At 33.6% G+C, this 9448-nt stretch overlaps 1 protein-coding gene across 1 annotated transcript; it reads right to left on the bottom strand.

Moving 5' to 3' along the window:
• Positions 1-649: 649 nt before the first annotated feature.
• LOC21399395 (protein SIEVE ELEMENT OCCLUSION B) lies at positions 650-7183 on the bottom strand. Its single transcript, XM_010089473.1, has 7 exons — positions 7019-7183; positions 6642-6734; positions 5509-5942; positions 5130-5224; positions 3399-3511; positions 1909-2337; positions 650-1219 (listed from the first exon to the last, which is right to left on the bottom strand). Exons 1-7 carry the CDS (start codon positions 7181-7183, stop codon positions 650-652), a joined length of 1899 nt encoding a protein of 632 aa, XP_010087775.1.
• Positions 7184-9448: the final 2265 nt, after the last annotated feature.

Genomic DNA, 9448 nt, shown 5'->3' with positions numbered 1-9448 from the left:
CCCTATGAAGGTCTTACAAGACCATTAGTAGGGTCGGCCCATAAGGGCATGGGCCCAGGGCCGGGGGCCATCACTTGGCCTGAGGTGTGTCCCCTCAAGCCCGGCCCAAGCTTGACCCTCTACTATAGAGTCGTGCCTTAGCCGGCCCCAGCCCGTGATGGGCCTGGGGTCAGAAGGGTCGTGCCGGCCCAGCACGGCCCTTTTGACACCTCTAATTGGGTGCTTAGGTGCCACGACAACATTTTCTCTTCTAGGAACTTCAATAAAAATTTTAAATAAATAAAAATAAAAATAAAACTTATAACATGATGTTAAATAGACAAAGCTGCTATTCATTGCCCACCATAGTACAATACCCAGATTAAACTGACAATGTACGACCACCCCATAGTCGTTAAACTGCAATCGCACACGAACATTTGTTTTCGACGAGTTACAAGCACACTTGAAACAGTACTTAATTTCCAATGCACATGAGAATCCCACACACCACACACACACACATTATATATGTGTGTGTGTGTGTGTATAGTAATCCATATACACACATGCACAATACCATATTACCTATCACACTCTCCATCACACAGCAAATCAACACACAAAACATAATATTATAGATATAGAGACAAATATATATATATATATATTAGTCACCCTTGCAGCACTTGTAAGTGATGAACATCTCCATGGGACTCTCGCATTCGGCGCACTTCATGTGCTCCGGCGCTTTCCCAGCCACAATCGGTATGTCAAGTCGGCAGCAATGCGAGGTTTGCTCCATAATCTTGCTATAATAGTCTTTGAAGGCCACTTCGAAGGCCTTATTCTTTTCCACGTTCTCCTTCCACTCGTCGAATTTCTCCAAGACCTTCAGGAACGTCGAACCATCTCCGGCGATCTTCGCGACCGACCCTTTGGTGAGAACGGCCCATCCGTCGTCTCCTTTCTGGTTGGAAAACAGCTTTTGGATCTCTCGAGTGCTGGCGGGATCGGTCTCCTCTTGGTTGAGCTTGAGCATGAACATGCTCTGCAAGCGGCTCCAAAACGTTTTGGCTTCTTCGGGGGTTCCCAAGTCGAGCCATTTGATGGTGATGTTTTTGTTCTTGATGATGGAATCCTGTACAATTTTTTCTAATTTGTTCTTAAACTCTTCGTTCCACTTCTGTAGCTTGGTCTTGCCTCCGTAGAAGAAAATGTAGTTTTCTTCGTCCCCCATCTGTTTAATTAGTTAAGATATAAATATTTATTTATGGAGTTTAGGGTAGTGGAGAGAGCAACAAACGATATCATTTCATTTATGTTACGATGTCATCATTGTTGAGAAACGACATGCCGCGTTGTCAATACAATAAAACTACAATATGTATGTCCTTATTGCTCATATCTCTTGTCCGCTCATGGAACGACATCCATGAAAAGGAAAGTGACATTATGTGTTGTTCACGATAAATAAACAACGATATGCATGTCGTTTCACTACTCAGATTTAAAATAACAATAATGCTAAATTTGGTCTTTCTTTTAATTTGGCGTGGTCTTTATTCATAAAGACGTTGCCTAAACATCCTGATTAATCTACTGAAATGAAGATTTTTATTTTTAACTAGCACATATATATTCATAAGAACTACCATTTACCCACTAAAATATACTTATTGTCATTGCAACAAATTTTGTCCCCAAAAAAATGAAAAACAATCTTATACTTTTTAATGCATGCATGAATGCAACAATATATTTGAAGTTAATAAATTTTTTAACCAGCACATTTTAGCTATAAAACATACTTGAGTTTTTAATCTAAGCAACTTAGGATAAAAACGATGTAAGTATTAACGATCGATGCATAAAAAGCAACAAGACATATAGTGGAGTTATCAAAATAGTGAAAGCAATTAATATTACCAATTGTTTTGCGGCTGGAAATTCATTCATTACAGGATCAATCCAGTTGACCTCACTTGACACTTTCTTTTCATCGTCCCGACGAAAAGGAAAGGCCTTCATTCCCCATGTGCGGATGAGGTGAAAGGCGTTATGGTTTTCGACCTTCCCTTGTGGGTTCATCACAACCACCATTGGCTGGCCTTTGAAGTCCCACTCCTTTTTTATGAACGTGACACCGGCTGTAACCGTATCCAGCTTTATTATGTGATAAGGCATCTTCTTGGAAAGGGTCACGAATGAAGATTTAAGCTCATCAGTCCACTCCTCCACAATTGGGACCCAAACGATCTTGTAGTTCTCATCATTCATCGATATCTTAAGGTCAATGGTTTCTAGGCGCGATATCAACAGTAGAACATGCTTCTTGCTCAGCACATCAATCTCTTGCTGTTAATTTGAATCAAGACGCATCGCCATCACTAAGTTGTATAGATTAATGGGAGTAATTAACAACAATGAAGATTACAATCACCTTTTTTCTTATCAAGCAGTGAGGAAAAGCACTGTAATTAGGATTCTATATTTGAAACGACCGTCTCAAATATGATTATACAAGATGACCGTCTCAAATACAAATGACAATATTACTATTATATTTGCCACTAAAAGGTGTGATAACAGTATATTTGTGGTGATGTTTTATTTTGTACTTCAGTGTGTAATGTTATTTCAAATATATCTACTTTTTATTATGATTATTATAATTTGAAACTTGTAGAGTTTTAATATCAAAATTATTTTAAAAGAGTAATGTTGTAATAATTAAATGAAAAGGTTAATATATCAACCAATAGTAATCATGTGCTAAATTAGTAATTTGCTACGTAGCAATCAAAGTAAAGCATTTGCTAAATTTATTATAGAAAATAACATCACATTAAGGAGTAATTTTTTGCTATAGATTTTGTACAAAGTTGACTTCTTTAAGTAAATATATACTCTGTTTTCCCTTTAGTCTTTTTTCCATTGGGTTTTGGCTAGAGGGTTTTTAACAAGAGATATATATTTGTAGCTTTTCTCCAAAAAATGAGTTTAGGCTCATCTTTTGGAGATAGCTTCCAGCTTTATAGGCTTTTTGTTCTGTTTTTCGTGTATTTAGTATTTTGGCTTTTGGGTTGTTTTATTGAAACATTTACTTTATTCTTTTAATTTTAATAGTATTTAGTGAGAGTTTTGGTATATGACAAAATTGGTTAATCAATGCCAACTTAGTTGAGATGTGCTAATTAACCATTTCTAATATCAGCTTTCGCAGTTTATTAAAAAAAAAAAAAGGAGTAATTTTTCGACTTAAATATTAATATTAACACATTAATATGATATTGCATTAGAGATGTTGTAATAATAAATTTGTTCCGCAATTAGGCTGGCTGGCTAGCTAACTAGGCAGATAGAGTAATAGACCCGTTTGTGGCAAGTAAAATGCCGTGAGAGCAAACCATTATTACCTCGGTAGAACCATGAATTAGAACCTCTGTGGAAAATAGGATCTTTATAACCTCCACGATGTTCGAAGGATCTTTGAGAACACTCATTACCTTCCGATAATCATCCTCCTCTTCTGCAACAATTTGAAAAATGAAATTAAAAAAAGACTTAGTTATTCGAATATTAATTAATAAACACTTTATTTTTTTTCTAACGAAAAAGGGTAAATAAATACGTATTTGGAGCAATACTTTTACATCAACTGACGTGAATGTTTGAAGTAAGACTTTTACATCAACTGACGTGTATGTTTAATTTTAACCATACATACATATTTCCGAGAAGCCAATTTTGTTTATTATATATTGTACTTAAAGACTAAAGTTTGTTTTCATAAGTTGTCCCTTAGGCTTTTGAAATAAAAAAAAAAAATGCTTGAACTTTTCAACAGAACTAAAAACCGACCATTAATTATATATATATATATATATTAGGGCTGTAAGAAATCATCCCGAACCCGACGAACCCGGCCGAGCCGAGCCGACCCTACCCGAAAATTACGGATTTCTAATTTTTTATTTAATTTTCGGTTTGAATTATACCTAACCCGCACTGCGCGGGTAGGGGCGCGGGGTGGGGTTACATGAACCCGAGGTAACCCTACCCGGCCGAACATGTTCAAAGTAGGTAAAATAATGTTCAACACTTCAAATTCTTACTTTCATAAGTTTATGAACTTTATGCTTTTAAACTGTTAACTTATTTATGTTTTGGATTCACAATTTGTGTAAAAAATGCTTGTATGCCATAGTTGTTGAATTAGGACATTCTTGATTTATATTGGAAGTGTTTGATTTCAAAGTGAGTGTTTTAATTGTTCACGTTGCATTTAGACCCCCTATTGAAAGAAAAACATGTTCTGTTTGATAATGATTTCTTATGTAACAAGCACAGATTAATTGACTAAAAAGTGATCATGTGGTCCTTGAGATCACTCTTGCTTTATGCATATTGTGATATGAGTTATTAGTCTTTATATTTTATTATGCCGCAATTTTGTTGTGTAATTATTTACTACAATAGTATTTGCATATATCATTTATTGCTCATTTACTACAATAGTATTTTATCATTTATTTGCATATAAGAGCCTCTTAGATTAAAATTGATGAAGTCATAGATTAAAATTAGTTTTCACCAACCCGAGTAACTGGACCCTACCCGAGGTCACCCGAAAGGTTACGGGTTTGTAGACTTAAGAGAGTGTCGCGGCCCAAAATTTTCTTAACCCGCACTAGTCAGGTAGGCTCAATTTTTCGGCTCAACCCTACCCTACTCGGCCGATTTACACCCCTAATATATATATATATATATATATATATTTTGAAAACATCAAGAATGTCCTTTGTAATCAGTATTTAAGAATTACGTAAGCATTTACTATTTGAAAAACTAACAATAACAGATTTTGAAAATAAATTTTGATACTTATTATTGACCAGTCAAATCGTTGTTTCTTTTTACGTTGTTGCAAAACTTGAGTATTTTTTTTATTTCGAAATTACTCATAGTATTATAATTATTTTTTATCTGACCACAGTACTTATTATTTCTCACATATTGTACAGTCTTTTTTGTTTTTTGTTTTTTTTTTGAGAGAGTAAATATCTATTTTTATTAAATGGTCATGTCTATATATGCGAGTTGTGAGTACTAGAAAAATAAAAAGAAAAATAGAAAAGGAAGCGAACCTTTTTTCAACCTGTAAGCTTTCAGCTGTTCCTTTAATTTAGTGTCGATGTCTCTAAGCTTATTAGTATAAGCTGAAACATCAAATGCCTTGTCCCTGAAATGGAAGAGACAACGTATACATAAAGTGCTATTATATTTTTTTATAAGCGACAAAATTGACTAAGGAAGAAGGAAAAAGTTCTTAGAGACCTAAATCATAAAAGCGAAACTAAAATTGTACCGACAGAGCTACGATTGTATATGATATTGTTCCTTTTATAGATTTCAATAGAAAATTTGAAGTGAAATTTGAATTTTTGTGAGAGAAATTACTGTAGTAAAAAAGTTGAATTACATGTAATTCAAACAAAGATGTCAAATAATAAATAAATAACTTACTCATCAGAAGCAAGTATAGTGACCTTGGTCGCACAAGTTACAACAGTCATGACAATCCAATATGCAACCACAGTTTTTGACACAACTGGTTTCCCTTTTGGATCATAAGCAGAAAGCTTCTCCCACTCAAACATTGTTTCCATCACTTGCAGTAATAGTTTAATCAGAACGTTAAGATCGACGATTGCGCGCCGGCGTTTCTGCAGCTCCGAGTGCTTGGTAAGCACCCTTTTTAGGGTTCCCAATGATTTGGCAAGTTGTTGATCGACAGATTTGTGAAGCATGGCGATGAGAAAGAAATCTGCGAATTCCATTGCAAATGCAGCCAGTGTCAACACTGCCTTTGCCGACCAAGGATAGTTTGACAGCTTTACAAGGATTGACAACGTTGTTTTGTCTGTCATTTCCCCTGTGAGAGCCTCTCGGCATGAGAGCTGAAATACAAAATTTCTTAATCGATTAGGCGAATATATATATATATATATATATATATTAAAATTATAAACAATATAATGCAAATAAGAATTATGACTTTTACTGCGTAGTTATAAAAGTACTGGTGATACAAAATATTGTTCTCTAATATGAGACATGCTTGCAAAGTTGCCATCCCCTAAATAAAGGCTCACAGTACTAGGTGATACGAGAATATACAAATAAAGTTTTTTCTTTAAGATATTCCATTTTAGTTCCTGACCTATGTGCAAGTTTCCTTTTGGTGCCTGAGTTTTAAAAACATCTGAAAACAAGTCTACAATTCATGAAAATGTTCCAAATTATCCTTTCATCTGTCGCCCGGACTGTCAAAATTTCCACAGAATGTTTAGTTTACTAGAGTTTTATTTGATAATTTTACATATTAGGACTCGTCTATATATTAAAAAAGAAGTATTTTTTTTTTTCTGTTCTGATTTTAATAGTTGAATAAACAAAAGGATTAATTTAACAAGGCTTAGTAGCTTGGGGTCTATTTCGTTTTGAGACATTTTAAAAGTTACGCACCAAAATGAAATTTGACTACAGTTCGACGAGTAAAAATGGAATAAACACTTTTCCATAACAAAAGAGTACTTGATTATATATATATATATATATATATAGAGAGAGAGAGAGAGAGAGAGAGTTTAATTGACCTCGCAGGCTATCTGCTTAAGCTCGCACAAGGGTACGCTGAAGTCGGGTTTGGGGATCTTCTCCTCTATCATTGCCAACTGTGCTGGGTAATTCTGCAATCAGTGACAACATTTTTAATGCATATGAAGTAAGAACATACGTTTTTTTATAAATATATATATATATATATATTCTGACCACTAAGGCATCGTTCAGTTCGCGGATTCGAGTTTTTAATTTGAATGTTATTTTATGTGAGAGCTTTTCACTGTAGCAGAAAAAATTAAATTTGACTTTTTGTGAGAGTTTTTAACCGTAGCAAAACTGAAATTAAAAAATCAAATTGATGAAATGAACGATGCCTAAATAATTTAAAATAAAAGTAGGTTATATATACCTGCAGTATAACTTCTTCAGCAATTTGAGTTGAATGATTAAGGATGGTTTTAACAATAACGTAAAGAGAATCGACGTCCAACGTCGTCGTCTCGGTGTTAGCATGAGTACAGTCACAAAGCTTCTGCTTGATCGCTTCGTCGCTCATGGAGAAAAGATTCGTCATTGTATTCTGAACTTTTTCTATATTGCCTATCTTTGAGGGTCGTAATATAGAACCTAATGCGTTGGAAGAAAGATTGCTAGTATGGTGCATACCGTTGCAATTTTTCTTGTTCTATTTATAGCCAATCTCATTACTTGAGTTAAAAGCAAAAGTTTCAAACGTTTTTAACGGTGTAAGCTGCAAAGTATTCCTAAATAGTAATTAGTAATTATTGTTATATTCCATATTCTAGAATACTGCTATAGGAGGTCGCTTTTTATTTTTCAAAGAACAGTTTGTTTCCTTGTTTGCCCTTGAGTTTTTCTGCTCTTCTCCTCTCTCAGATACGTGGTTGTCTTTTTTTTTTTCTTTCCTCTGTGATGTTGCATGCGTGCTAGATCCGAGTGCAGAGCCTACTTCACGTGCCAGCCCCCTCTCCCTAACGTGACGCCACGTGTCCAAGCAAATAGAGATATACACGTGTAGTAAATCCTCGATCGTCTAAACATTACCACTTTTCTAGAACGGGGTCTGGTGAAACAAAGTCACGACCTCGTTCACTTCGCTGATTCGAGTTTAGAATTCGAGTTAAAATGTGATTTTATGTGAGAGCTTTTTACTGTAGTAAAAAAGTTAGATGTAATTGTTTGTGACAGCTTTTTGCTATAGAAAAACTCAAATTCTAAACTCGAACCAGCGAAGTGAACGGGGCCGTAATCAAAATCAAGTTAAACTTCTATATTTGTTATTTATAGTCTTATCCTCAATAATTTATATTTTTTTATATGTTCTTTATGTTTCAAATTAAATATTTCTTGCAAAGTATTCTAAATATCATTTTTCAAACATGACCTCTATAAATTTTTTTAATGACCTTATTGAATTAATTATTCTCAAATGTGTTCAAAGTTTTTATTTATTTTATATTTACTTTATTAAATGATATGGGCAATTTAATAAAATTTTGATAATTAAATGGATTATTATTATTTACCATTAGTATTAAACATTTCCTTCAAATTTCATTCAACCAAGTAAGTTGATCTCCTCACAAAATAATGAAACTTCAAACAATTAAAATTAAGTTGAATTAAAGAAAATGAGCATTTAACATAATTTAATAAAAATTATTACGATTAATTAAATGAGACTTTTTCTATTATGAGAATAAATTTGTAATAATTTCTTTTAAACATAGACACAGCAAGCACGTGACTCAGGCTAGTTCTATGCAATGGGGCGTAATTTCCGGCTATAATTAATGCTATTTCTTTGAAAATACGATCTGTTTTATCTTGTTTCGTAGTCCAAAGGGAGGGATGTTTGAGATATGCTAAAGCGGTTTGATGCAAAAGTCAAAAAAAAAATGAATAAATAAATAAATAAAAAGTAATGAAAAATAAATCCAAAATTAAAGATCTATGTGTGTATATATGTATAGAAAACTTAAATTAAAGCGCATAATAAGTTATATATAGTATATATTACATCAAATATTGATAACAAAATTCAATTAATAAACACTACATATAAAGGTGAGTCTCATCTTGTCACGTTACCCTGATATAGTCATAGGACAATCTAATAATGAGGTATTTTCGACCTTTAGCAACAATAGTGTCGTCATCAAATGTGTGTATACTTTTTAGCGACCAATCAGTTGCTAAACTTTTTTTAGGTATACAAAGCTATAATAGTTCAGCCAAAAACGTTTTTAGCTACACCTTGTAATGATATCATCACTAAAGAACCCAACGAAAGATAGTACTCCCAGGAAATTTAGAAAAAAATTAAGAAAACCTTAACTCGGCCTTTTTCTTTTTGGAGCCGAGAAAAATGGGAAGAATCCCCCTTTACATCCTCCATGAAGTTATTGAGTAAAGAGTCCAAATAAAGATAGTGAGAAATTGAGAGGTTGGTCAGATTTAGCTCACTAATTAAGCAAAGAATAAAGAAAAGAAAAAGAAAAAGCTATAAGAAGATCAAGATGATCAAGCCGTACTGTACAATAAGTAACGGATAAGGCTATAAGAAGGACATTCTTTTTTCTTTTTCCTTTTCAGATTTAGCTCACTAAATTTGCAAAGAATAAAGAAAAGAAAAAGAAAAAGCTATAAGAAGATCAAGATGATCAAGCCGTACTGTACAATAGGTAACGGATAAGGCTATAAGAAGGACATTCTTTTTTCTTTTTCCTTTTCAGATTTAGCTCACTAAATTTACAAAGAATAAAGAAAAGAAAAAGAAAAAGCTATAAGAAGATCAAGATGATCAAGCCATACTGTA

This window comes from Morus notabilis, unplaced genomic scaffold, assembly GCF_000414095.1.
Source record: "Morus notabilis unplaced genomic scaffold, ASM41409v2 Scaffold81, whole genome shotgun sequence".
In the NCBI taxonomy this organism is placed as follows: domain Eukaryota; kingdom Viridiplantae; phylum Streptophyta; class Magnoliopsida; order Rosales; family Moraceae; genus Morus; species Morus notabilis.
Note: the sequence above shows the minus strand (reverse complement) of the source record. Positions and strands in the feature narration are given on the sequence as shown.